At 59.8% G+C, this 26,344-nt stretch overlaps 3 protein-coding genes across 5 annotated transcripts; 2 read left to right on the forward strand and 1 right to left on the reverse strand.

Annotated features, from left to right (window-relative positions):
- Positions 1–685: 685 nt before the first annotated feature.
- MRPL34 (mitochondrial ribosomal protein L34) lies at positions 686–1,547 on the forward strand. Its single transcript, XM_030509365.1, has 2 exons — positions 686–772; positions 991–1,547. Exons 1-2 carry the CDS (start codon positions 741–743, stop codon positions 1,292–1,294), a joined length of 336 nt encoding a protein of 111 aa, XP_030365225.1. The 5' UTR covers positions 686–740; the 3' UTR covers positions 1,295–1,547.
- Positions 1,548–1,914: 367 nt separating this feature from the next.
- DDA1 (DET1 and DDB1 associated 1) lies at positions 1,915–10,360 on the forward strand. 2 transcript variants are annotated; one of them, XM_030509523.1, is made up of 5 exons: positions 1,915–1,969; positions 5,711–5,791; positions 6,239–6,290; positions 6,631–6,692; positions 7,639–10,360. In XM_030509523.1, the coding sequence occupies exons 1-5, from the start codon at positions 1,967–1,969 to the stop codon at positions 7,747–7,749; spliced, it is 309 nt and encodes a 102-aa protein (XP_030365383.1). In that variant the 5' UTR covers positions 1,915–1,966; the 3' UTR covers positions 7,750–10,360. The 2 variants fall into 2 exon arrangements, with proteins under 2 accessions (XP_030365383.1, XP_030365382.1); XM_030509522.1 differs by lacking the exon at positions 1,915–1,969 and adding an exon at positions 4,562–4,948.
- Positions 10,361–13,859: 3,499 nt separating this feature from the next.
- On the reverse strand, positions 13,860–25,355 carry ANO8 (anoctamin 8). 2 transcript variants are annotated; one of them, XM_030509525.2, is made up of 17 exons: positions 25,138–25,355; positions 22,224–22,334; positions 21,979–22,111; positions 21,753–21,891; positions 21,048–21,144; positions 20,746–20,862; positions 20,539–20,666; positions 20,131–20,292; positions 19,636–19,788; positions 19,429–19,555; positions 19,270–19,325; positions 18,945–19,019; positions 17,615–18,286; positions 17,337–17,528; positions 17,126–17,257; positions 16,709–16,819; positions 13,860–16,628 (listed from the first exon to the last, which is right to left on the reverse strand). In XM_030509525.2, exons 1-17 carry the CDS (start codon positions 25,235–25,237, stop codon positions 15,948–15,950), a joined length of 3,186 nt encoding a protein of 1,061 aa, XP_030365385.1. In that variant the 5' UTR covers positions 25,238–25,355; the 3' UTR covers positions 13,860–15,947. The 2 variants fall into 2 exon arrangements, with proteins under 2 accessions (XP_030365385.1, XP_030365384.1); XM_030509524.2 differs by having other exon boundaries at positions 18,750–19,019.
- Positions 25,356–26,344: the final 989 nt, after the last annotated feature.

Below are 26,344 nucleotides of genomic sequence, written 5' to 3' on the forward strand. Positions count from 1 at the left end.
CAGTGTCATGAGAGGGTGTCGGTGCCACGAGTGTGCCGGTGCCACGAGTGTGTCAGTGTCACGATGGTGTCAGTGTCACGAGGGTGCTGGTGCCACGAGAGTGTCGGGGCTCAGCCCGGGTGCGCTCAGCAGGAAGGTGCAGACTGCAGCAGCTGGAACAGGAGCAGAACCATCACCTCATGGCTGTCCGCTGGGTTTATATCCACAGCCGCGTCTCCGGGGGTGCTGCCATCACATCCCCTCACCCCAACAGCCCGATTTATGGCAGGGACACAACAGCCCAGAGCACAGACCCCATCAGAGCCCACAGGCGCTGGGGAGCCCGCTGCCCCTTTACCCTCTTCAGCTCCCACCGCAGCTCCTCCTGGCACGTGGGGTAACCAGGGGACACCCCCCCAGGGCCGAGGAGGCCGCAATGGCAGCGGTGCGTGGTGCCCTGGGCCTCCCGTCCCAGAGGGGCACAACCGCCTGTGCTGGCGGCGGCAGAACCGTCCTGACGAGGAAGAAACGATCGTTGAGAGGCGGCTTCCGCCCGGTTTGTGCCCGGGACGAGGCCGCGGCGCTCCGCGAGGCCGTTACCCGGCGGCCGTTGCCATGGTAACAGCGCGGGGGGGGCACACACACCAGGACTACAAGACCCATCAGCCATTGCGGCACGCCGCGTCCTGGGCTGGGCGGAGGGAGCCAATAGCGGGAGGGGTTGTTGGCAGGGCGGTGTTGGCAGTGGCGGGCGGAGGGCGATGGCGGCGCTGGGCTGCGCTGTGGGCCGCAGGTAGCCCGGGAGGAGTGAGGGCGGGCAGGGAGTGGCGTTACCCGCCCCCGGTGTGCTGCTCCCCCCCCTGAGCGGGCCCTGGGCTGAGGAGGGCCGCGACCCCCGCGGCAGTGTCGGCCCCGTCCTTCATGGCTGCACAGATCCCTTTATCCTCCCGTCAGCGGCAGCGCCGGGCGCGCACCTCACTCCTCTGACGGCCTTTTCCTCTGTTCCCAAAGGTTCCTGCTCTGGCAGCAAGCCGCAGCCCGCTCTTCCCAGCTCCGCACAGCCGCCGTGCTTTCCAGTTCCCTGGAGCTGCCCCTCAGAAGCCACGTCCCCCTCAAGCCGGTAGGAATCAGCCCCGGCCCCGTGTCCTGCTGGACCCACCAGCAGATCCGCACCAAGGCGCGAGGCAACGAGTATCAGCCCAACAACCGGAAGCGCAAACGGACCCACGGCTGGATCAAGCGCATCAGCACGCCTGCGGGCATCGAGGTCATCCTGCGGCGCATGCTGAAGGGCAGGAAGTCCCTGACCCACTGAGGGTTCTGCTTGTGGGGCGAGCCTGGAGCTTCGGAAGGAACGTCTGTGCCGAGGGGGGCTGCACACATGCCTCCATCGCGTGTCAGAAGCATGTGAGGAGCCATGCTGGCGCGAGGGGAGGCCGTGGAGGGCTTTGGTTAATGCCTGCGTTATGGATTGTAAACTGATTGTCACTTTGTGTGTGTGATTCAGAGAAACTGCTGAAAACGCAGCCTGTCATTAAAGCCCAGTGCTAATTGAGTGCGAAACTTCACGGTGCCTCTGCCTGTTCTGCTCTCCTGAGCTGCTTCATGATCGGGGGGCTGGTTCTGGGCTGGAAATGGGGTGGAGGGGGTGGAATTGCCTTCTGGCCGCTGCTAATGAAACGCCTAATGAGCAGCGCCTCCATTAACGAAGGCCACGGGGACAGAGGGCACGAACTACATTTCCCAGCGTGCCCCGCGCCCGGCGCTGCATCCGGGTCCTCCCGCCCTGCGCCACAACCCTCCCCCCCCCCGCGCGCTGTCCGAGCGGGCATTTCCTGCCTCCACTGAACCCCCGCGATGAGTGACGGGCGTAGAGACCAATAGGACGCGAGCTCAGCGGGGCGCGGGCCAATAGCGGCGCGCGGGGTGGGCAGTGGCGGGCGGTGGGCGGGCCGAGGCGCGGCTCTCACGGCTGGCGGCGGTGAAGATGGTAGGTGCTGCACCCCCCCCGAAATGGCGGCGCCCCCGGCCCGCTGCCGCCACCGGCCCGCCGCCCCTGGAGCCCCCGGCGCCGCCGCCCCGCTCCGCTGCCCCGCCCAGCCCGGGCGCGGGGAGGCCGCGGCCGCCTCCGGCCCTCGCGGGGCCCGCAGCCTGCGCCGCCCGGGGCCGCGGCGGAGGCGCAGCAGGGCAGCGGGGAGCCGGGGCTGCGCGCCGCGGGGTGGGTGGCGCCGCACTCGCTGCGGGGGACGGGGGCACCCCGGGCCCTGCTGTTGAGCGTCTCTAACGACGGGGCTGCGGGGGATGTTGCGGCCCGAGGCCGGGTGTCCCCCACGCGCAGGCACCCCAGGGTGGCGGGGTCCCCCCGCAGGGGTGCGGGGATGGGGAGGGGACACCCTGAGCTGGGAGGGTGAAGGGGTTCCACGCTGAGGGTGCCGGGGGGGCTGCTGTGGGGGACGGGCTGTTCCCCACCCAACCGGGGGGCGAGGGCTCTCCCGCGGGGTGGGGCCGTCCCCACCCGCAGGGGCGGGGGGTGAGAGCCGGGGGGGTGCGGGGTGTCTCCTCCCGCCAGGGCTGGGGAGCAGCAGTGGGAGCTCAGAGCACCCCAAGGCTTGGGGTGCTGCCCCACCCCCGGGGCTGACGCGCACTAAGGGGGCTGTGGAGGGTGCTCAGTCCTTTCTGTGCTCCCGCAGCAGGCACTCGAGCTGGCGGTGTTATGCCCTCGTAGCCAAGAGGCTCCCAGTCTCCTTCCCTGCCTTTGCAGCAATGTAATGACTTGAGGAGAGAGTTTTCCTTGTGTCCCTCCAGGAGCTCAGTAGCCAGGATAAGAACAGTCCCTGTGGTCTCCATGTGCCAGGGCTGAGGTGGCTGTTCCCAAGCCTGTGGTCATGGGTTCTCTCTAACCCACGTGCATCGGACTGGGGCAGAGCCCTTGTTTCGACCTCTGTGTGTTGGGCCTTGTCTTTTGGAGCAGTTCCTGTCGAAAGCAGGGAACGGGGAACAGAGAATATGGGGGGGTTTCCACCTTTCTGCTTTTAGATGAGGCCTGTCACCTTCCTAGGAAGCCGAGCACCCTTGTTGACGCAGTAGATGCATCCATCTCTACCTCACTTCCCCAATTGTAGAAGGAACCGGTGTTGTCCTCGAGGTTGCAAAATCACCCTTGTTTTGGGGGGGGGTTTGGGGGGATTTGCCTTTCCTCAGAGGACATGCGGCATCTGCTGGCTTTGGCGCTGGGATTTCACTTCCAGCAGCTTGGCCGGGGGATGCTTCCTTGGTTAAAGAGTGGCAGGAGGCACTTGGGGAGTGTTTCCTCATGGGAGGTGTGACTCAGTGTCCCACAGGCCTCTGAGCAGAGCAGTGACCTCCTGGGGCTTATTTCCCTGCTGCCTTTGGAACAGATAAGGCTCATTGCACTTGGAGTATTGTCTCCTTCTGAATAGCCAGGAATCTGACTCCAGGCACTTCCCGGGGGGGGGGGGGATTTGGAGCCAGCAGGATTATCTGTGTCGCTGACAACCAGCCGCCTCAGTTGGAGGTGAGTGCTTCATGGGCTGCCTTGGAGAAGTCTCGTCTGCTCAGTCACTTTGGTGTCCCTATTGCTGAGCACAGGAAAGGTGGTGGCCGAGAGCCAGGGACCTGTTGGAGCTGAGTGTTGTAACCTTCCTGCTCGTGGGTCTGCACTTGGCTGCTCGGCATCCTGCTCCAGCTGGGGGGGCTGAGGGGGGAACCCCACCTTCCCCGTTTGAATCGCCTTTGCGTTGATAATTGTGACAGTATTCACAGCACATAAGTCACTTTTCTGGGAAAGTCCAGTGTGGAATCCCTGCTGAGAGCTGGGATCCAGCCTCTTGCCAGGGAAATGTGGGCTCTGCTGGACCAAATCCTGGCTGGAAAACAGGGAATAGCTTAACGTGAGGAGCTTGGGGTGAGCTGTAGCTTAGTGAAGGGGTACTCGAAGCTGTGTGCTCCCAAATAAGAGCAGCTATTTCCTGTCCTTCTACATGGTGCTAAAGCCAAGGAGTTACCAGGTTCTGCTGCAGGAACGAGCACTCGGGGCTGTGCCTGGCTCTGGCTGAGGCTGCTGGAGGCAGTGTCGTGCACCAGGAAGGTGAGATGCTCTGAGATGTAACAGGGTGGTTTTACAGCTCCTTCTCACCAGAGTCATGGAATTTGTTCGCTGCTCGGTGGAAGTGGGAACAGCAGAATCCATCGGGATCACTGGGGGAAGTAGAATCCATTGGGACAGAGGTGGGAGGTGCTGAGCTGGTGCAGGATGGGTTCTGTCCTGAGGAGCCTGCGGGTGGAGGCGCAGGGAGCCAGTGTTGGGGGGGTAAGATGGGCAGGAGGACTCTGCAGTTCCCTGTTTGAACCCAAGTTCAAGGTTATTCCTAAACCCAAGCGTGTGGGAAGGGCTGAGGCACATCCGTGCCTCTTGGATGGGAATGAAAGATGTAGGGTTCATAATGTGGGGTTCACTTGAGTGAAGTGAAAACGGTCTCCTCCCCCCTGGCAGCTTCGTGGGAGCATTTCTGTGTTGCTTCTAACCCCGAAATGAAACCATTTCTCAGCTGCTGCTTCAGTGTCCTTTTCGAACTGCTTCGAAACAAGGGGATGTGTGTCCTGGAGCAGAATCCTCCCGTGTTCAGAGGAACACGCTTTGAATCTTGAAGCATTTTGATGCAGGTTGAATGATTGAGAGGGAACATGTCGGGGCTTCTCTCTCTTCATCTCACATTTATCCCCCATCTTCTCTTTCAAGACATTTCTCCCGTCATCCTTTGTCTCTGCTGTGAGTCGAGGGGCTCCGACCCACTTTGAAGCTCAGTTCTCTGTTTGACCCCATAATATTCTGCTCCCACCCTCCTGTTTCGCTTCAGAAAAGGAAATGCCTGTTCCGTGCTGCTGTGGCTTCATTAAACCAAGAGGGCTCTGCAGGGTTCCTGTTCAGCAACCAGCTCTGCTGGGCTGGGTGAGCAGCACTTGGGGTTCGTTTGGTTTGGAAGCACCAGGAGCCTTGATGTGTGCAGGATGGGATCCTTCCCGAAAGATAATGAAGTGGAGCCAGGCTGATAAGCCTGGGATAAGGATTGGGCTTCGGAGGCTCTCGTTGCTCTGTGGGACCAGTCTTGGCCTATGACAAAGAATGTTAATTGGGAAAGTGAAAGAGCAACTGGTTTGCTGTGGTGTGGTGCTCAAGGACTTCAGGCAGTGGTGTGGTTGGGGCAGTTTCTCGTGTGACGTTGGGGTTTGTGCTCCTCAGTGGTGCAGATGTTGCTGTGTCAGAGCTCCCCCCGTTGGACACGTCTCTCTGCCAAAAGAGGCTGAATCAGCAGCTTTCCCACTGAATTACTCAACTTCGGGGATGGAATGAGCCAGAGAAGCTGTGGCTGCCCCATCCCTGGCAGTGTTCAAGGCCAGGTTGGACACAGGGGCTTGGAGCAACCTGCTCTAGTGGAAGGTGTCCCTGCCCGTGGCAGGGGTTGGAGCTGGAGGAGCTTCAAGGTCCCTTCAACCCAAACCAGGCTGGGGTTCTACGAAATGCAGAAGCTGGGGATTGGCTTTAAGAAAGCAGTTTGGGTGGGTTTCAGTATCCAAGAACCATCTCACTAACTGGGACCCGGCAGCATCCTTCAGTTCCTGCAGCTCTTTGTCCGCATGACCTGAGGGACTCCTTCAAGCCAACGATCCCGTTCTTTCCTCACCTACTTCTTTGTATCCCGTGTCTTTGCAGGCAGATTTTTTGAAAGGACTACCAGTCTACAACAAAAGCAACTTCAGCAGATTCCATGCGGATTCCGTATGTAAAGCATCAGTAAGTATTGCCACATCTTTTGGGGGAGAAGGTTTTCTTGTGGGGCTCAAAGGCTGGCTGACTAGAAGAAACTTCCAATGAGGCTTTTGTTTCTTAAAACCCATGTGTGATCACAGCTGAGAGTTCATCAGCTGAGCTTGGCAAGGCAAACTTCCTGCTCGCTTTGGTGAGGAATGTGGCCTCACAGCAGCCAAACCACATCTGTGGTGCTTTTATTATGTCTCCGTTCTTTAAGAGTCCTGAAAAACATGGCAAAAACTGGACATTCTCCTTCCTATGTGTGTGTTAAAGAGCTGTAGCCTCACAGTGTCCCACAACCAGGGCAGAATATCACAGTGCACTTGTAGCCTGGGTTAACAAGGGCCTTTTGGTTGATTTAGCTGTGCTTGGCTTAAAACCCCACCTTGTTGCTGTCTTTGTCCTGTAACTGTTGTAATTCCTCTACAGAATAGGAGACCATCAGTATATCTTCCCACGAGGGAATATCCATCTGAACAAAGTAAGTGCCCTGCTAAAGTTGTGAGGGGTTTAATAACTTTATACAGATCTAATACCACAAACCTGGTGTACACATAATCCCCCTTGGTTTAAACATCAGATGAGGTGATACTTTACCAAACCACCACCCCAGAGAGGAGCAGAGTGTGTCCAGTGCCTGGGTTTGTGCTTTTGGATCCTTCTGAAGCAATGGGTGTCCCTTCATGCTGTCCTCTCCTTAAGAAGGACCATGGGAAGCAATGTGGCAATTACTGCACCGTCTTAAAAGTCATCTTTAAAATGGAATCTCTGAGTCTCTGATCTTGAACATGACCTGGGTTTTTCTCTCTTTTTCTTGGCAGTCATAGTAACAGAAAAGACAAATATCCTCTTGCGCTATTTACATCAGCAGTGGGACAAAAAGGTACGCTTGTGTTTCCTTCAGCGTTCTTGTCTGGATGTGCTGCTTTTTGAGCTCAATATTCATCACAAGATTGGAGAGTTAATGAAAGGAAAGAGCAACCTGTGCTTCAGGAAGACCATAGTGCAGGGAGGCTCTGAATGCCCTTAAAAACCCCAAACAACTTTTCCTTCCCTTCTAGTGTGAGGGATGTTAACTCAGTGTTTGGTCTAGAACTTGGAGCCTGCGGTTCCGTCTCCTTCTCGCTGCAGTTTTCCTTTGTGACCTTGGCAAACGGTCTCCCTGCGCCTCTGTGGCTGCTTTATGGTGAGAGTAAAGCTGCTCTTAGCTCCTGGGGCTGTGAGGAGGGGGCAGATGAGCTTGTGCAGAACATGAGCACACGAGGCTGTGTAAGTACCTTGGGTACGAAATCTGAGCTCTCGTATGAGCAGCACACAAATCAATGTGCTTTAGCCAGCCTTTGAGACTGAGAAACTGGGATACCTGGGTTGGGAGGACTGGGAGCAAGGCGATGGATGACTTAGGAGTGGAGATGTGGAAGCAATGAGTGCAGTCATGGCCAGAGCAGAGGTTGTGGAAGAACATGGAGAGAGGTAAAATCATCAGGAACCTTGAAGCTGAAGGTATTTGTGTGTGACAGAAGGGTTTGGGAGGTTCTGAGGTGTTCAGGGACTGCTTCAGAGCAGCAGGAAAGAGGATCTTCCTCAGGTTTAGGCAGTATTTGAGATCTAGAACTAAAAGGTGCTGAGATCAATAGTGTATTAGTCCCACCCCAAAATGTCAAGAACAATCTAGAAGCAGCATCTTTTGGCTTTGGGCAAAACCCTCTTCAGTGTTTGCTCCAGTGTGTCACGTCATTGCAGCCAAAAACTTCTACAAACATTCTGCTGATATTCCCACCAGAATCCCGGCCTCTGGAGTTTCACTGTGGCTTTCTCTGTCCAAACAGAATGCAGCAAAGAAGAGAGATCAAGAGCAGGTGGAAATAGAAGGTGAGAACTCAGCACCACCCCGGAAAATCGCTCGGACAGACAGCCAGGACATGAACGAGGACACTTAAACTCTTGGCTTCCTCCTCTCCTACTTTGCAGGCGCTTCCTGTTTTGTCTCCAAGTGTGTAAATTTGCCCCTTGCCCCCATCTCTCCCCCCTCCACTGCGTAGCCCAAACCACTTTTGACTTCCCAGGAGCCAACATATTTATTTTTTCTCTTTGTTTTTTTTTTTTTTTCTTCCCTCTCCATTTTTTTATTTATGCCATAAACCTGACGGAGCAGTGGTGGAACAATGGAGTAAATGATGTAGTAGAACCTTAGTTCCTCCTTTTGCAAACACTGTCACTTGGGCAGGTTTTGAATCTGTTACCTATTGCCCAGGTCTGGCTGTGGGAGCCTGGGTAGGAGACATGGGTTATCACAGAACCCTCCAGAGATACACGCTCTCTACGTACCCACTGACGTACTACAGGTGGTTTAACTCCTCTTTGGATGTGCCCAGGCCAGCCATAAGTGTGGGGCCTCACCATTTTTCCTCCAATATTCTGAAACTGGCACTGCACTAAAACAAAACCCAACCAACCTACATGAGTGTCCTTCAGGGTTATGTTGATCTTAGCAAATGTGTTGTCAACTTGATCTCTCGGTTGTATTCTTCTGGTCTGTTGTGTAAGGGCCGCGCTCCTCCGGCGGCACGCGTTATCTCATGCATCAGTGCTCATGGAGAACTCAAGTGAAAGGTGTGTGGCTTTTGTTGCTCTGACATTCTAACCTTCTCTTGGTCTTGAACGGACTGATCTGTGCGACTTCTCCAGTGGAGTCAAAGGATGCTCTTCTCCTGTGCTGAGTAGTTGATCACCAGTGTGCGGAAGCAGCGGCGGATGGAGCAGCGTGGGATACGCACCCCACAGGCAGCCCGTGGCTGGAGAAGTCTGGGAGCACCTCAGCAACTGCATCTAGTTCTGGCTCAGCTGCCAGCTCCGAATAATGGTACGTTGTGTTGTGCTGCAGTAGCAGAATGGAGTTGATGAAAACATGAGCTTCCATGGTCTCTGGTGAAGACCAATCTCTCTTGGACTGTGACAGTTCAGTGCCTGTTGCCTGGAACCCTTCACTGACTCTTCGAGAAGAGCCAAACCGGAGGCCCATAAGTCATCTGCGTGGATTCAGAGGTTGAGAGACTCAAAGGAAACGAGCATTGTCACCTGAAGGGGACAGGAAAGGTGTAGCTTAGTAATGATGTCTTGTCTGCTTTAACGTAAGAAGCTGACTTCACACTGTGTTAGTTGAAATTGTTGCATTTATAGCTGTGGGGGTTGTTTTCTTCCTCGTTGACAAATCCTAAACACCATGAAATCACAGGAATGTTGTTCTGGAGATCCTGGACAAGCCTCATTCCGAGCGGCTGCAGCAGGTGGAAGCTTTGAGGGGTTCTGCTCTCCCTCTCTCCGTGGCATTCCCATCCAACCCAGGGACACCAGGTTTGGGAACGAAGGGAACACGGAGGGAGAAAAACTTGCTGCCGACCATAGGTTGCGAGGCAGACCCTTAGGAAGAGCAGGGCACAGCTCACATTGCAATTCCAAATGTACCTTTAGGCACCGGGTTTCTGATGCAGTGAGTGAATTTAACTTAACACCAAGTAGTTTAGAACTTTGTATCTGCCTCAAAAAAAACCCAACCAACCTTTTTGCTATGGCAGTAACCTCCAAATTACTGGAATGCCGTTGAAGATGCCAACCATGTTGGTGAAGATAAAATACACTTGGGTTTCCCTGTGATTTACTGGTGATGGCAAGAGGACTCCACGCTGTCAGCAAGTGCTTTTGTGCACAGTGAAAGATGTTGAAGATCATCGTGGGGTGAAGCTGAAGCTGAAGAACCCTTTGAAGAGATACCAGAGGAGAAAACGGATGTGCAGCTGGTGGTAAAGTGTGACCAATCTGTGTGTAGCAAAGCTGGAGAGCTGCAGCCTTGCAGCAATGTCTGTACAGTGCTTTCAAGTTGTAAAATGCTGTATAATTCTTGGTGGATCCGGCAAGGTTTGAGCTTTGCTGACTATTCTGCTAGCCAGAGTGATGTACTATTAAAGAGAGTTGGCAGTTCCTTCCTGTTGTAAACCCCCGTCTTTGTTCCCTCCGTGTCCTTTACAACTGATCGTGGTGGTTATGGGAACCTTTGCCAATGTTTCAGTGGTTTGAGGAGGTAAAAGAAAGTTGCCTTTTTCAAGCAGTTGGGAAGCACTGGAGGAAGAAGGCTTCAGAGCACTGTTAAGCGTCCAACTGGTTGGGTGTTGGTTTTGTTGCATCGGTGGCTGTGTACAAGCAGTGTGGATTTCTGATCCCTGCACTGAGGCTCTCTCCATCCAGCCTGAAGCCAGAGCTCCCTCCCTTCCTCCTCCACCTCCTCCAGGCTGCTGCTGGCTCCAGTGCTGTCCTCCAGCTCTTGCACTTTGATCCTATATTCCCGTCTGTTTAGTACGTGGTAAGTGTCTCGGGTTTGAATGTTGCATGGAAGATCTCATTTGCCTAATTGTGACTTCCTGGTGCCTTAGTGCATTGAAACCAACACCAACAAATGTTGACAAACCCAAACCCTGGGGGTTTGCTGACCACACTGTGTGTACAATACCGAGCTCCTCTGATTCCAACTCTTGTTATAAAGTGACTGAGATTTAGCCACCCTCAGGGGGTTTTGTATCTGTCTGCATAGTGGTATTTTTATTGTTTCTGTTACCAATGTATACTAAAGGTTTGGGTTTTTAAATGAAAACTTGAGATACTTGTCAGCAATCGGAATTCTGTTCTTCTTTTTTGAGTTGAATAGCACCTCTTTTCTCCAAAGCCCAACAGCAGAAGAGTGTTTCTCCCTGTAGGAGCAGCCCCGTCCTGTGGACTGTCCCCTTCTCAAGCCTCTGTCCTGTGTTAAACAGCGCTGGAGCTTGGCCCCCTGTGAGCAGTTAGAAACCTGCTGGGTAAGTTTAGACTATTGAGAAGTCAGGCACTGCCTTTTTCTAACGTAAGGATGCTGCTGTGCAGGGAAACTCAAGTGTGTTTAGGGGTGACTCTTGCCATCTCACACTCACTTCTTCATTTTCAGGGGAGATCTAGTAACGAAAACTACTCACGTAGAGTTGGAGGTGGGAAAACGGTGAAGGGGAGGATAGGCTTGAAGGTGGTGTGTGAATTCACAGCTGAGGGGCCGGGTCTGTGGTGATGGTTGACTCCTAGAGCTGTGCTTACAAAGAACAGTGAGCAGCAGGATGGAGATCCAGGCTGGGAGCTGCTGGTCTCCCCTCATGCTGCAGCTCAGCCCACACCGAGGTTGTCGTGGGTCTAAACCCTTTACCACGGGGGTATTTAAGGTGGCCAGAAGGTTTTCTTAGCTGCATTTCACTAACAGGACACATTTAGCTGCGTTTCGTTAGGAGACAACAGGCTTTTAGGATCATTTAGATAATTTAGGTCTGATTTTAAACCCACAACTTGTTTTCTTAGCCTTGGCAAGAGACGAAGCACCAGCGGGGTTTGGGGTTGTGGCTTGCACGGCCACTGTCCGTAGGGAGCTGGTTGCTCAGGTTGTGGTGAATCCCAAGGCCACACTTAACCCACCCGCTGTTTTTTGTCATCCTGGTAAATGTGCCAAGCTGTTTGTGAGCTCCCATGTGCGTGGTTGTGCAGGTTGGACCAACTGCTCTGCCTGGGGAAGGCTGGAAAGTTGGCTTTGGAGTGGGATCACTGGGAAAAGGGGCTTCCTCCCCTCGCCAGCAGCTCAGTTGTCAGGGTTTGGGCTCTTTCCTCTGAGGCAGGTTTGGAACATGCTGGACGCTACAGACCAGGTTTAACTTCAAAGCCTGATTTTTTTGGTGAGCTCCTTGACACTGGCCTTAAGAGCAAAGACTAAGCAGGAGGCTTGGGTTGTCTCTAACACTGCAGCTATCAGCTGCGTTACCTCTTGTTTCCTGGCTTGTCTGTGAACCACAAGCTTCACTTTCTGGTTTTAAGATGTTTTAAGACGACTTGCCTATCTAGAATAAGAAAACTCATTTGATCTGGATTAATGCCATTGGGCTGGCAGCAGAGGAACCGTGCAACATGCTGACCACGAACAGAGGAGTTCCAGCTCAGCTCTCGGTGTCAGGGGTTTGGTTTCTATTTGATGTGGGACAGAGTGGGAAATCCTTTTCTTCAGAGATACCTCAACAGCAGCGAAGGGTGTTTTGGGGAGCAGCAGAGAGGATGTGCTCCAGGAGGGGGAATTGCATCATGGCTTTGGCTAAGCCCAGCCTGACCTTCAGGCCGTGCTGGCGGCGCTTCGGGGTGTCGCTGCTGCAGGTTTGCAGTGCCTGTGCCCTCAGCACAGAGAGGGCAGCCCCAGCTCTGCTCCAGCAGCTCGTGTGGGGTGTTTGCTGCTGGTAAGCACCCAGGAGGGCTGAGTCAGCAGGTCGTGCAGGGGGACTCTGCCAGCTCACGGCTTAGGGTGGAGCCAGTGGTTGTGTCCAACCTGTGCTGAATGACTGTCACAGCGCTGGCCTGCGGAGCTTGTCCTGAAGTGCCTCTGCAGGCAGCTGGGTTGTGTTTTATATAGAAGATGTGTGTCATCTTGAGAGTTCAATGCCAGGGAGGAGAAAGGATTGCTAGAACCTCATCTCTTTTTCACCACTGGGAAGAAACCCCCATTTTCTAGATATTGAAAAGACTGAACCTGGCCTGCAGGGAAGAACATGTGTGTAACTGAAGCGAGGGAATGAAACCCCAGCCTTAATTCTCTTTAACACCACTGAGATTCTGTTTCTAACGGCAAAACTGTCCCAGTGTGTCCCCAAACCTGAAGAACTCCGTGTGTGATGTTAGAATCGGGTGGTTCTATGAATTAATTGACAGTCTTACTGGTGGTTTTGATGCTTTTGAGGAGCCTGGGTGGCTTTAACCTTTGTGGTGGAGTTCCACGTTTTGCTGATGTGAACCTGGAAGGGAGTGTTCACTGGGGAGATCTTGACCCTATTTCCAATCAGGATTTTCTTTTCCATCCAGGAAGAGGTGGCTGGCCACCCCCAGGGAGGTGGGTGCACAGGTGACGTGACACCAGGGGAGCTGCCATGCTGGGGACCAGCACTTGCTGTTGCAGATGGGGTTTTCCATAGGTCATCTGCTCTCCTGCTCCTTCCCCTAAACCAACTCATGGCTGCCTTGTGCACGGTGAGGGTGGTGATTTGTGCTCTTTGTGCTTCTAGTTTCCTCACCTTCATGGCCAAAGCCAACTTTATTTAGTGACTCAGAGTAACATTTGGCTTTGCCTCCTTGTGACCAGCTCCATAAACATACCTGGGACGATGGGTCCCTTTCCCATCCCAGCGCTGCAGTCCCTGGGATGTTGCTGTTCAACACACAAAGTGCTTTGATGTTCTTGAGGGTCATGACAGTACAATAAGTCAAAGAGGTCAAAACCTCTCCCCTGTTTTGATAGGGTGAGCGTGGAAAGGGGTGAGGGGCTGGGGAGCAGGATGAGGTGTCTGGTGTGTTCCTTTTGGGGATGCAGGGCTATGGGAAGACACATCCCTTTAAGAAGTGGCCTGGGATCTGAATGGATGGTCGGAGCTGAGTCACTGCCTTGTCTGTGCTGGAGTTGTGCTCATTTCCAAGCATTCATTTGTGATTAATCAGCCCTGGGTGCCATTACTGAGCTTTATGGGGTATTTTTAGTGAAAGCAGCCACATGGCACGGCCCAGCTCGGAGCTTTCTGTCACCCTCCGCTGCTTTAACTCCTCCAGCCCGTTCTTCCCAGGCTGGCTTTTTGCCCCACAGCATCCGTGGCACTTCCAAACCTGGCTTTGCAACAGGAATTTCCCTCTTTTCCACAAGCTCCTGTCTCGTGGGGCTGCAAGAAGGTGGTTTTCCTGGAAGCCACGTCTTGGGAGGGTGGAAATCCACCGTTAGCTCCATGTCGAGGCCATTGGGTTTATATTTTGCATTTATTTTTTAATCTCTTCCCTGTTTGATCCTGTCCAGAATAAATTGGCAGAATTTAGAGGGTGAGAACTTGGGTCATTCCTCCTGTGCCACTGGCTGGGGGCTTTGCCCTGTGTTAGAAGCCTGTGGTGGGTGGCAGCATCCCTTCTGTCCCCTCAAGCAGCAGATCGATGCTGCAGGCAAGAATTGGGCCCAAGGCTTCAGGCTTGTTGAAATAGATTTTTATTGCATTTCTGCAGGTTTTACAAAAATATGACAAAATAAATTAAAAAGAAATAAATAACCCCCTTCCCTTCCATTAAATTCCCCACGCAGTAAAACACAGAAAGGAATAAACCAACCCAAACTCCTCCCTCCTTGGCACAGCGACTGCCCCAAAGAGGGAGATCCCAGACGGGCGCCTGCTTGTAGAAATACTTTATTATAGAGAGAAATGGTTAAAAATGCCCTGGGCAGGGGGGTCCTGGGGGCAGCAGGGCCCTGCCCTCCCCTCTGCAAGCGGGATGGGAAGAGATGGGGCCAGGACTGTTCCTCTCAGGAGGGAAACGGGATTAAAGGAACTCCCTTTAAGCCCGGTGTGTGTTTTAGGGGAGCACAGCTGAGCTGACCCCGAGCACAGGAACTCAGTGACATGGAGACCCAGGAGGCGAGGGCTGAGCTTTGGGCTCTGCAGAGCCCAGGGTGCTGCAGGCAGGGTGCTGAGCCGAGGCGGGGGGGGGTTTGGGTTACCTGGTGCCCCCAGCCGGGCTGGGCTCCCTCCCTCTGCTGTGGTTTAACTCTCCGGGGCATGGCTGCGGTGGTACCGGCCTCACTGTGCCCCAGCTTCCCGGTGCTCCCTTTTCCCTGCTCTCGCCCCAGAAATCTCTCCTGCATCCTGTGCTCCTGGGATGGGACATGGCCAGGGTGGCCCCTGCGCTCCCAGGGGCTGTCCCCAGCGCTTGTGAGAGATGGAGCCCGTGGACCTGGAGAGCATCCGCAGCGCAGGAGCAGCGGATAAAGCCTTTGCCCTCTCTCGCCCTTATTGCTGTATCAAATGGCTTGATTTGAAGACAAACAAAACTATTACATGACATGAAGAGAGAAACAAGGGAGGGGAACAACAACCTGATGTTTTCTACAGCCCAGGCCTTAGGGAGAGAGGGATGTGCTGACCCTGTGAGGCCGCCCGGGCCTGGACCAGGCACAGTGATGGGGCAGCCCCCGGCGCCCCCCGCCTCTCCCCTGGTTGCTTTGGAGATGGGTGGTGGCTGGGAGCAGGAGGGGGGCTGGATGGGGTCCCCTATGGGGTCCTGTTCCCCAAAGCGAAGCAGCACGGCGCAGAGCCGCGGCTGTTCAAGCGCTAAGACTAGACCCGGTGGCGGCAAAACCGGCCCCGGCAGAAGCGAAGCTGCTCCCACCCCCCTCCCTGCCCCTGCCCAGAGCTCGCGTTTCCCCCCCCCGGCCCCGCTTCTTCTCCCGGGCTCCGGCACAACCTCCGCGAGTGCCTTATTGCGAAATCATTCCAGGAAATGGGAAAGCGGAGCGGGAAAGGGCCGGTCCCGGCTCGCGTTGCAGTGGCTGGGGCTGCTGCCCGCACCCGGCCGGGCTCTGCCGTCCCGTGAAGCAGAGCAGAGAGTCGCTTGCGTTGGGGTTTGTTTGGGTTTTAGTGCAAGAAATGCTGCCCATGCATGAGAATCCGGGTGCTGGCGCTTGCCCCCCCCCTCCCGGCCGGGCTTCGGGCAGGACAATGTCCCGGTACTGGGAAGGAATCCACGTGGAGGCTGCCAGGAGCGGGATGGAGCGATGGCTGTATGGCAGGAGCTGTAGGCACGGGTGAATCGGGCTCCTCTCACTGCCACGGTCTCATCCCTCTGCTATCAGAGGCATGGTGCTGAACCTGGTGAGCTGGTCCTGGTGGATCCGGCAGCACTGAGTTCTCCTTGTCTCCTCAGGCTGGACCACGGCATCTCCCTGTGAGCCTCCTCAGGCCCAGGCTCACGGCATAGAGCCGGACTGGGACACCTCTGGTGGGGCACAGGAGGGAAACCTGTCGGATGCTCTGAATCCAAAGCCACAGCCAGACGCCGCTTGCACCGATGGCGCTTTGCTGGGGTGTCCCTAGTGCAGGATGCGGCGCGTCCCAGTGGAGGAGCTGGAGGGATGCGAGGGGACGTGGCGCAGGGCGACGGTGCAGAGCGAGGGGCCAGCTCCTGGTGTCAGGGGATGGCGAGGAGAGGTGAGAGGGTGACGATGGCTGTGGCTGCCTGGAGAAGGGAGTGCGCATTCCCCCTCATCCCTGCTCCCCCAGAGCTCCGGTTAGAGTTTATAGCCCCCGCTCTCCTCCTCCGCCCGGCTCTCCGGCTCCTCTCGGCTCCCCTCCTCCGGCACCCCGTTGAGATGGGACTTGCTGGGGACTGGCCGCTCACCCGTGTCCACCGAGGGGCCGGGCCGGGGCTGGGGGGATGCGGTGGCCACGGCACCATTGCCCCCGGCCCCTTCGGACTTGCCGAAGTTGAAGAGCTTGCCGGGATTGAATGGCTTGGTGGGCGACTGCACCTTCTCGGTCCCCGTGTCCCGCTTAGTCTCGGGGGACTTCAGGAACTTGAAGCTGAGGAAGCCGGGGAGTTTGTTCTCACTGCCCGTAGGGGACTGGGGGGACCTGGCGGTGGCCGTGCTGCCGGCCCCGGCCCCCCCAGAGAGGAACTTGCCCTGCAAAGGGATGATCTGCTTCAGCTTCATCACGTTGTTGGTGGCCAGGAGGGAGCTGGGTCTCTTGGGCTTGTCGGAGCCGCCGTGTGAGCTGCCCCCGGAGCCTTTCCCTTTGCCCTGGCTCTTCTCGTGGGCCGGGTCCTGCCCGGTGGCCTCAGGCTTGGCCTCATCCCGGCTGGATTCACGCTCCTTGCGGGCCTGGTACTCAGCGTGTCGCTGCCGCTCCTCCTCCTCCCGCTTGCGCCGCTGCTGCTGCTGGAAGTGGTGCTGTGCCTGGCGCTCATGCTTCTGCAACAGGGACCCCGTCAGCACTGGGACACCCTGGGTCAGCCCCGAGGAGGGTCCTGTCCCATCCCGGCAGCTCCTACCTTGAAGGCCTCGCGGCGCTGGTATTCCAGCTTGGCCATCTCCTCGGCAACCCAGGCGGGAATATCAGGGATGGCCACTTGGATGATGTACTTCAGGAACAGGGCAAAGTGCTGTGGGGGGATCAACGCGGTTCTGGATGATCATCCCCACCCCGGGCATTGCTGCCCCCTCCTGAAACGCACCCCAAAAGGGATGGGGGGACTGGAGAGGCCCCACAAGAACAGCCTGGGGGGTTCAAGGCCCCAGCGTGTTGCTCGGCAGCACCCACTGCCTGCAGGGGGCTGCCCGGCGTTGCAGTGGAGGGTTTAGTGCTGGAGGGGAAGGTCTGAAGAAGCCCTCGGCTGTCTGAGCCAAGGCATCACCTCCTCACGCACCGGGAGACCCTACAATAACAGCCATAGACGCAAGCACCGTACCTCCAGCACCACCACGGAGATGATGGCTCCCTCGGGGCTGAGCCAGGGGAAGAGGCGCTGGAGCTGCCCGCACTGGGCGATCAGGTAGCAGTTGACCACGATGGCCAAGACGCCCATGGCCTCCATCACCTTCTGCAAGAGCCACGGTGCTGGGGATGAGCCCCCAAGGGAGGTGGGACCCCCCCGGGTCCCCCATCACCCCAGACCCCACCTGCCACTGCCCGATGCTCTCGACGCGTTGGCCGAAGGGGCGCTGGAGCCCCGTGCACAGCTTGAAGGCGTCGCTCCGGATCTCGATGATGTTGTTCACCAGCGCGCACATGGCAGCCAGGGGGAAGGCGGAGGAGAAGAGCACCACGTACCCGAACTGGATGAACATCTCCTGGTAGTCCTGGAAGGTGTCCTGGGGAGGACGAGGAGGAGGAAAGGCATTGCAATGGGGATAGGGGAGTGAACACTGCATCCCATCGGCTCCATGTGCCTGCTCACCTCGTACTTCTTCATGCAGCTCTCCACCTCTGCCTGTGTCAGCTGCGTGGAGTAGTCCTCCTCCGGCGGGTCGATCCATGATGCCCGGTTGCGCTTCCGCCCTTCCTCCTCACCCTCCTCTTCCTCCCGGCTCTCTGCCACCCTCCTCCTGCGCCCGGCCCGCGGGACCACTGCCGGCTCCATCGCCTTGACCGGGCTGCCGGGAGCACCTTCGGCCTCATCCTCATCCTCGCACAGCTCGAACACGGATGCGGGGTCCATGCCCTTCTCCACCATGGTGGGGCTGCCCTCCTCCAGGAAGCTCTCGTCCTCGGCGCCGCCGGGCTCGGTGCCGCGCCGCTCCGCCTTCTCGATGAAGCTCACCTTCTTCAGCTTGAGCCCGCAGTCCAGCGCGCTCTCCTCCTCCGAGTCCGACTCCCGGCGTTCTTCCTCCTCCTCCTCCTCCTCCGGCACCCCGCAGCCGCCGTTCAGACACTTCTTCTCGCCCCGGGGCCCGTCGGAAGGGGCCGGGGGGTGGCGGCGGGGGACGAGCAGGCAGAGCAGGGCCTGGGCGAGCTGGCGGAGGCTGTGGAGGTTGAGGTCCCCCCGGCGCAGGCGCCGGTACAAGTGGGGCTGGGACACCTCCCTGACGTTCTGCAGGAACTGCCGCGTGATGAGCAGCGTGGCCAGCATCTGCACGGGGACACGGGGACACGCCGTCACCCCCTCATGGAACAGGACAGCGGGGGCAGTGTCCCCATTACCCCGTGCACGGGGTCCCTGTGGCATCACCCAGCCCCGTGTCCCCCCTCCTGTGACCCCGCCCATTGGTGACAGGTGATGGTGGGACCTCAGCTTGTGCCACCGGCCGGAGCAGAGCCCGTGTCCCTCCCGGGGCGCAGTGGGGGGGTCCCGAGGTGAGGTGCAAGGGGATGCCCGGCCCCCCCCCAGCCCCGCTCCTACTTTGGATACTCCCAGTCTCCAGCAAAAGCCCAGGAGGCCCTTAAAGAAGATGAGAGAGAGGTGGAGGTGGAGGAGGATGAAGGGGAGGAGAGCCTCTTTGAGCTGACGCACGAGGCTTTGGGACAGAGAGAAGATGAGCAGGAGCTGTGGAAGGGACAGAAGAACAGACACAGACAGACAGACAGAGAGACACCGTGAGCGGGAGCGGGAGCTGGGACCCTGCACAGCAGCAGCAGCAGCAGCCAGGGACCGCGGCGGGGGCACGCGGGGACACCCCCCCTCGGGAGGGGGGGACACGGTGACAGGGGCGGGTCGAGGACGTCCGTCCGGGCGGTGCCGGGGGGGGCTCCGGGCGGCGCCGCTGCCCCCGGGCGCGGCCCCTCCTCACCTCCTTCAGCCGCTCCATGTCTTTGAGGTAGAAACCGATGTAGAAAAGACTCAGGTATGAATTTACAAACTGAAACTGTGGGAGATGAGGGCGGTGAGCACGGGGGGGCGCCGGGACCCGCCGGTCCCCTCCAACCCCCGCCGGTCCCCTCCAACCCCCGCCGGTCCCATCCAACCGCTCCGGTCCCCTTCATCCCACACCAGTCCCCTCCAACTGCCTCTGGTCCCCTCCATCCCTCTCTGTCCCCCTCCGTCCCCTCTCCATCCCTCTCTGTCCCCCTCCATCCCCTCTCCATCCCTCTCTGGTCTCCTCCATCCCCCCTTACCAGGACGATTTTGATGATGAGATGCTTCTCGTAGGCACTCTGCAGGCGATAGTTCTCTGCAAAGCAGAGGAGTTCAGGGGGTTCAGGATGGGGGTTCTAGGGGGGTGTCCCAGCACCCAGCCCTGCCCGCAGCACCCCTGGGTGCCATCCCCAGCGCACCCATCTCATTCAGCCAGTACGCGATCTTCTTGTAGAGCTCGTCGCAGGCAGTGACGATGACGGCCAGGAGGATCTTGGGGAGGAATCGGATGATGCGGGGCAGCTCCTGGATGCTCAGCACGAACTCCTGCAGGGACAGGGATGGGGACAGGGTGAGGCTCAGGGTCGGGGGGTGCTGCCAGCCTGGAATGGGGGGATGAGACTCACCTGGAGCTGGAAGCAGCCCAGCATGAGGAGGAAGACGAGGGAGAGGCAGGTGAGGCAGATGGGGAGGCTGACCAGGCACTGGAACAGGAGGCGCTTCCATGGCGGGTAGTAAAACTCCTCCGTGCTGGTCACGGGGCTGATCCTTTTGATGCCCTAGTGAAGCGGGGGGGGCAGGAGCTTGTCACCCTCCCCATGGCAGGGACCCCACCGGAGCCCTCTATGACCCCAGCACAGAGCCCCCTGAGGGGCTCATTGGGGTCGGGGGGGCTCAGCCAGACCCAAGCCCTGGGGATACCCCCAGCCATAGGAACCCCCTCATCCATAGGGACCACCTGCAGCCATAGGACCCCCCCTCAGCCACAGAACCACCCCAGCCATGGAATCCCCCCAGCCATGGAATCCCCCCAGCATAGGAACCCCCCTCAGCCATAGGAACCCCCCCAGCCATGGGGACCTCCCAAGCCATGGGGACCCCCCCTCACAGCCAGGGCTCACCCTGAACTGTGGCCGCGGCTCCTCGATGGACTCGGCCGGGGTGTCCAACGTCCCCCATTTGTAGGCGAACTCGGCGCCGCGGCGCTTCCACTCCTCGAGGAAGAGTGTGGCCCAGATGACATTGAAGATGGCGAAGACCACGCAGCAGATGTCCTGGCTGGTCTGCAGGACCCATGGCACCCACTGCACCCACTGCACCGGGGCCCATCCCCTCCTGTCCCCAGCATTCCCCCCCCGCCAGCTCTGGGGAGCCACATGGTGCTGCTGCAGCTCCATCACCATGGGCTTGGGAATTACAGCGTTACAGCATCATAGGGAAAGGCTGGAGCAAGGAGGGATGGAAAGGTGGAAAACAGCCCCTCTGACCCCCAGAAACAGGGATTCACCCCATTTCCTGACCCCTCTCACCTGATCGTTCTCAGTGAAGGTGTAGAGGATGGACCCAAACACAGCAGGGTACACCATGGCCGAGGTGTAGAAGCCCAACCAAGCGAAGTACATGGCGATTTTCACCCCAAAGTAGTCACAGATCTCATCTATGGTGACCATAAGGGGGACAATGAGCAGGGCTGGGACCCTTCCTATTGTCCCCCCGCCACCCCCTCGTCCCCATACCGAGCGGTTGGGCCTCGCACACCGCCTGCACCCAGGACTTCATGAGCCGCTTGAGGATCCTCTGCTCGTGCAACGGGAAGACCTGCTGGATGACGCCGCGGGCCGCCAGCTCCGGGACTGCGCCGCAGGGCACAGCGTGAGGGATGGGACAGGGGGGACACAGCCCAGACCCCCCTGTGCGCATCCCCGCATGGCCCCAGCACGGAAGGACAAGGGGGAGGTTTGGGGTGACCTGCGCGGTGACGGGGAGGCACTGGGCAGAGGGAGCGGTGCTGCGTGGTGCCGGGTGGTGCCATACTCACTGATGGGCTGCCCCTCCAGGAAGTGGATGTTGTGCAGCGACTCGCCCTGCTTGGCGCGCAGGTTCTCCAGCCAGTACCTGATGATGTTTTGCCGTTCCTGCGGCACCGCAGTGGGGTTCAGCCCTGGGACATGCTCCCACCAGCCCCTCTCTTGCCACACGTGTCTCCCCAGCCCTGGACCCGCCTCGTCCCCAGTTTGGGGGTGGCTGGATCAGTCCCTGATCCCTTGCTTCACCTGGGGAGGGCGAGAGGACCTGCCTTCCCTGCCCCACATCCCTGCACCCCTGCCCTGCATCCCTACGTGCCTACAACCCTGCATCTGCACATTCCTGCATCCCCACATGCCTGCATCCCTACACCCCCACATCCCTATATCCCTGCATCCTGCATCCCCGCATCCCCACATGCCTGCCTCCCTGCATCCCCACATCCCTTTATCCCATTTCCCTGTATCCCACATGCCTACATCTCTGCACCCCTGCATCTCTGCATGCCTACATCTCTCTGTCACCACATCCCCACATGCCTACATCTCTCTGTCATCACATCCCCACATGCCTACATCCCCGCATCCCCACATGCCTGCATCCGTGCATTCCCACGTCTCTGTACCCCATATCTCTGTATCCCTGCATCCCCACGTCTGCATCCCCACGTCTGCATCCCTGCCTCCCTGCCCCATGTCCCTCGTCCCTCACATCCCACCTGAGAGGTGAAGAAGTAAAGCTCATTCTCGATGTTCTCGTAGATGTAATCCTCCTCACAAGAGAAGCTCCTCATTCCGCCTCCGAACTCTGCTTTCACCGGCTTCCGCAGCCCGATCTCATCGGCCCCACGCAGCAAACTGCAGGGAGAGGGGACAGAGCTGGGGACACGGCGGGGGACACCCCAGGGGCCATGGCAGGGGCTGGGGGCACAGCCAGGACCCCACCTCTCGTAGGTGGCGGTGACGAAGAAGGCGTACACACGGGTGTGCTTGTGGTGCCGGACCTGGACGATGAGCTCGGGGATGCCGAGGCGGATGTGGTTGAGAAGCCAGAGCAGCGTGTGGTCATCGGTGGTGTCTGCACGGTGCTGGTCAGCACGAGCCACATCTCCCAGCACAGCCCATCCCGGCCCCCAGCCCTCCCCATTCCCGCTGTGCCACCACCCCCCGCGGCACCGGCATCTCCCTACCCGGGAAGGTCATGAGCACGTCGCAGTTCTCGGTGGGCACTGTCTTCATCCAGGCCTTGTGGGACATGATGTAGCGCCCGGCCTGGAGCAGCCGCTTCCCGAAGAGCTTATCTGCCAGAGGGAGGGAAGGAGGAAGGGGATGAGCAGCCATTGGGGCACCCCCAGACCCCCGGGAACCAGACCCCAAAGCACCCAACTCAGCGGCCGGTGCATGGGGCGGGCACGGGGACACCTCGTGTGTGTCTGTCCCCAGCAGCGCCCATGGCAGAGGTCACGGTCCCGCTCCCAGTGACGCCGACCTGGCTCAGGTTTCTCCTCCGGCAGCTCCCGGTGCCCAAAAAGGCCCCGGACAGCTGCTGGGGAGGAGCTGGGAGCGTGTCTGGGCACCCATGGGTGCTGCTGGCCATGGGGTGTCCCCCTGCAGCCCCCCCACCGCTCACCTCCACCCGCAGCCCCTCGGTGGGGCTGAGATCCAGCTCCGGGAGATGGGAAAAGGCAGGAAAAATGGGGAGAGCAGAAAAGCAGCCGGTCTCCATGGAAACCCAGGGAGGCCCCGCATCACTGCAGCGAGGTGGGATGGGGACAGTACCCAGGGTCCCCTTGTCACCCCTCCATCGGGGGCCACTGCAGGGACACGAACCCTGTCTGTGCTGTGGGGTGTGCGCAGTGTGGGGACATGCTGTCCCCGTGCCCAGTGTTTCCATTTCACCTCCTGGGATGGATGAGGACTGGGTGCATCCAAAACAGGCAGGGAGAGCAGGATGGGGCTCCCTGGTGGTGCTGGGGAGCCCTGTGGGACCCCATTTGTCCCCACCCCATGCTGGCTGTGAGCCCGGCCACCTCCCTGCCTCAGTTTCCCCTCCTAAGCCAGGGTGGCAGAGCCAGGACGAGGCCTCTCTGGCTGCCCCAGGGCTGGGAAGGTCCCGGGGCTCCGGAAACGCTGCTCACACCGAGCCCTGCCAGCCCCGAAAAACAGGAAATGCCAAACCTGCCCTGGCAGCTCATCCCTGGGGAGGCACCTGGACTTCAGACACCCCAGCGGGCACCCCGGGCTGAGACCTGGCAAACTCATCATCAGCCACCACCAGGAAGGGGCCGCGGCGCCGGGCTCTCAAAGGCCTCCCTTGTCCTGGCACCGTGGGTGAAGCCGGGGATGGTGCCAGGCTGCCAGGAAGCCACCCCCGGCGCGGGGCCAATCCTGCTCCCCGGGGCATGTCCAGCACCACGGGCCCAGTGCTGCCAGGGTGGCAGGGTGCTGGAGTACTGGGGTACCAAGGTACCAGTGTGCCATGGTCAGGGTGTTGGGGTACCAGTGTACCAGTGTGCCAGGGTGACAGAGTGCTGGGGTAGCGGGGTACCAGTGTGCCAGGGACAGGGTGCTGAGGTACCGGGGTACCAGTGTGCCAGGGTGACAGAGTGCTGGGGTACTGGGGTGCCAGTGTGCCAGGATGACAGGGTGCTAGGGTGCTGGGGTACTGGGGTGCCAGTGTGCCAGGATGACAGGGTGCTGGGATGCTGGGGTACCAGTGTGCCAGGATGACAGGGTGCTGGGGTGCTGGGATACCAGTGTGCCAGGGTCAGGGCGCTGGGGTACTGGGGTACCAGTGTGCCAGGGACAGGGGTACTGAGGTGCCGAGGTGCTGGGGTACTGGGGTGTTGGGGTACTGGGGTGTCAGGGTGCCGGGGTGCCGGGGCGGGCAGGCAGTGCTGGTGGCAATGGTTGCCCGCGTTCACCGGGCCTCTCACCACTGCTGAATTCACCCACCCTGCATGACGGAGGCCCTGGCGCGGGCAGGGGCAGTGCTGGAGCTGCACACGTGTGTGCACCAGTGTGCAAACCGGGGCGACGCCGGGGGGGGACAGGAGGGATTTTCCTGCCCAAGGTCATGGCAAAAGATGTGGAAGAGCTGCAGAGGGGTCCCCAGCAACCTGTGTGCACCCCAGCCCTGGTGGGGCTGAGCCCTGGGGTCCTTCTCACCCCACTGGCTCCCAGCCACCCCCCGGCACCCGGTGCCGTCACCAAACTGGCACAAGGGGTTCACCGCCGGCCTGCAGCATCCAAGCCCACCCCCGAGACCTGTTGTCTCCCCCCCAGTCCACCGGGGCCGTGCTGCTCACCTTGGCTCTCCGGGATAAGGTCATGGGAGCTGCAGCGTGCCGGGAATGCCGCTGCCCCACCGCCGAGCGGAGCCCGCGGCCACCAGGGAAGGTGTTTTTAGGGGGGAGCGCTGATGCCGCGTCCCGAAGGGGGACACAAAGTGGGTCACCCTCCCGCAGGCAGGAGCCCCGCTCGGCGGCACGGAGGGCAGCAGGCCCTGCCTGCACTGCCTGGCCTTGGGGACCCCAATCAGGCCATGGGGGTGTCACCTACCCCTGGTGCCACACTGGGGGGACATCCCAACCCCAGCTTGTGGACCCCAAAACAAAGCCCCCATCCTGGACACACTGCTCAGATCTGTCCTGGGGGTCACGGAGCTGGTGGGGTGGGGGGGGCAAAGGCCTGTCCTGGGGCGGCAAACGGGCCTTCCCAGGGGGGCTGCATGGCCTGGGGGTGACACGGGGTGTGTGTGGACCCGGTTCTGGGGAGGTCACTGGGGACACCGACCTCTGCGTGGACCCCGTCCCGGGGGGGAACGGGCCAGTGCGAGGGGGGACGCACACTGCCCCGACCCCTGGAGGACCATAGAACCCCCCCGGAGGCGCAGGAACGGGCCCCCCGGACCCCTCTCGGGGGGTTGCTCAGAGCCGCACCGGGGGCTCGGCCCGTCCCATCCCCGGGGAGCCGCATCCCGGCCGAGCCCCGCCGACATCCGCATCGAGCCGCAGGGAGCTGCCCCCTCCTTGCCGCTTCCCCCCCGCCCCCCGCAGCCGCAGCCCCGGCCCCGGCGGCCGCTCCCGCCCGGTGCCACCTTACCCAGGACGCCGGTCGGGGCCACCGGTTCCGTTCGCTCCTCCCCGGCCGGGGCCCGCCGGGGCCGGTCGCCCTCCTGCGCTGCCACCGGCGGCTCGGGCATGGTGCGGGGCTCGGCAGCGGCTCGGCGGCGGGGGCCGGTGCATGGGGCCGCCGCGGCTCCGGGCTCGGGGCCGCCGGTGCCACCCGAGCCGCTGCCGCCGCCGCCGCCGCCACCGGGGCCGGGCGGGAGGAGGGACAAAGGCGGCGGAGCGGAGCGAGGCGCTCCCGGCCCCTTTAATTGTCTGGTTGGCCGCTGGCTCCCCAGCGCCGGTCGTACCGGCCACGCGTGTCCGGCCGCGCCCCGTGGGGTGGTTCTGCGGGGACCGGGGCAGCGGCGACACCCCCCTGGGGCACGGAGCATCCTCCCTCGGGGGCACGGAACATCCCCCCCGGAGCCGCGTGTCCTCACATCCCCCCGGGAGTGACACATATCCCTGTTATCGCCCCCCCCCCGCCGTGAGTGCCCCACATCCCCATTTCCCCACCCCGGTACTGCCCCACATCCCCATCATCGCCCCCGGGCTGCCCCCTGCATCCCCACCCCCCCGTTACCCCGCCTGCCCCCGGCTCCCCCCTGGCTCCCGTTCCTTTGGGTCAGGCTGTTCCCTGGAGGGCTCAGGGGGAGCGGGGGGGGGCGGTAACCCGAGCGGGGCCGCACGCTGATATTTCGGGAGTCCTCCTCTGCCCCCCTTGCCCCCCCCTTCCCCAGCTCGGACTCCTCATTCTGGGGGGACCCCCCCACCCGGAGGGTCCTGGGGCTGAGCGCAGCCCCCCCCTGTGAACCCCCGGCAGTGTGGGCATTGGGGTGCGGGTACCCCTGTGCCACGTCCCGCTTGTCCCCCCCCTGCTCTGCACACCCGCGGCTATTTTGGGGCAGGGGCTGGGTGCCAGCTCTGAGGAGCGGTGCCACAAGGAGCTGTCCCCTCCCCTGGCAGCTGGCGGGGGGGGGACACAGGCTGGCACCTCTCCCAGGCCAGGCCTGGCCACTGGCCCTGTCTTGGCCGGGCACTGGGTAACACCTCCCCCCCGGTTCGGTGGATCCCGAACCCCCACAAGAGCCTCCCGGGACCCCCGTGGGGTGGGTGAGGAGGGGGCTGAGGCACTAAGAGCTGGGCGGGGGGGGCGATGGGAAGCCCAAGGAAAAGCTTCTGCACCCCGGGGTGGGGGT

This window comes from Strigops habroptila, chromosome 20 (genome assembly GCF_004027225.2).
Source record: "Strigops habroptila isolate Jane chromosome 20, bStrHab1.2.pri, whole genome shotgun sequence".
In the NCBI taxonomy this organism is placed as follows: Eukaryota; Metazoa; Chordata; class Aves; order Psittaciformes; family Psittacidae; genus Strigops; species Strigops habroptila.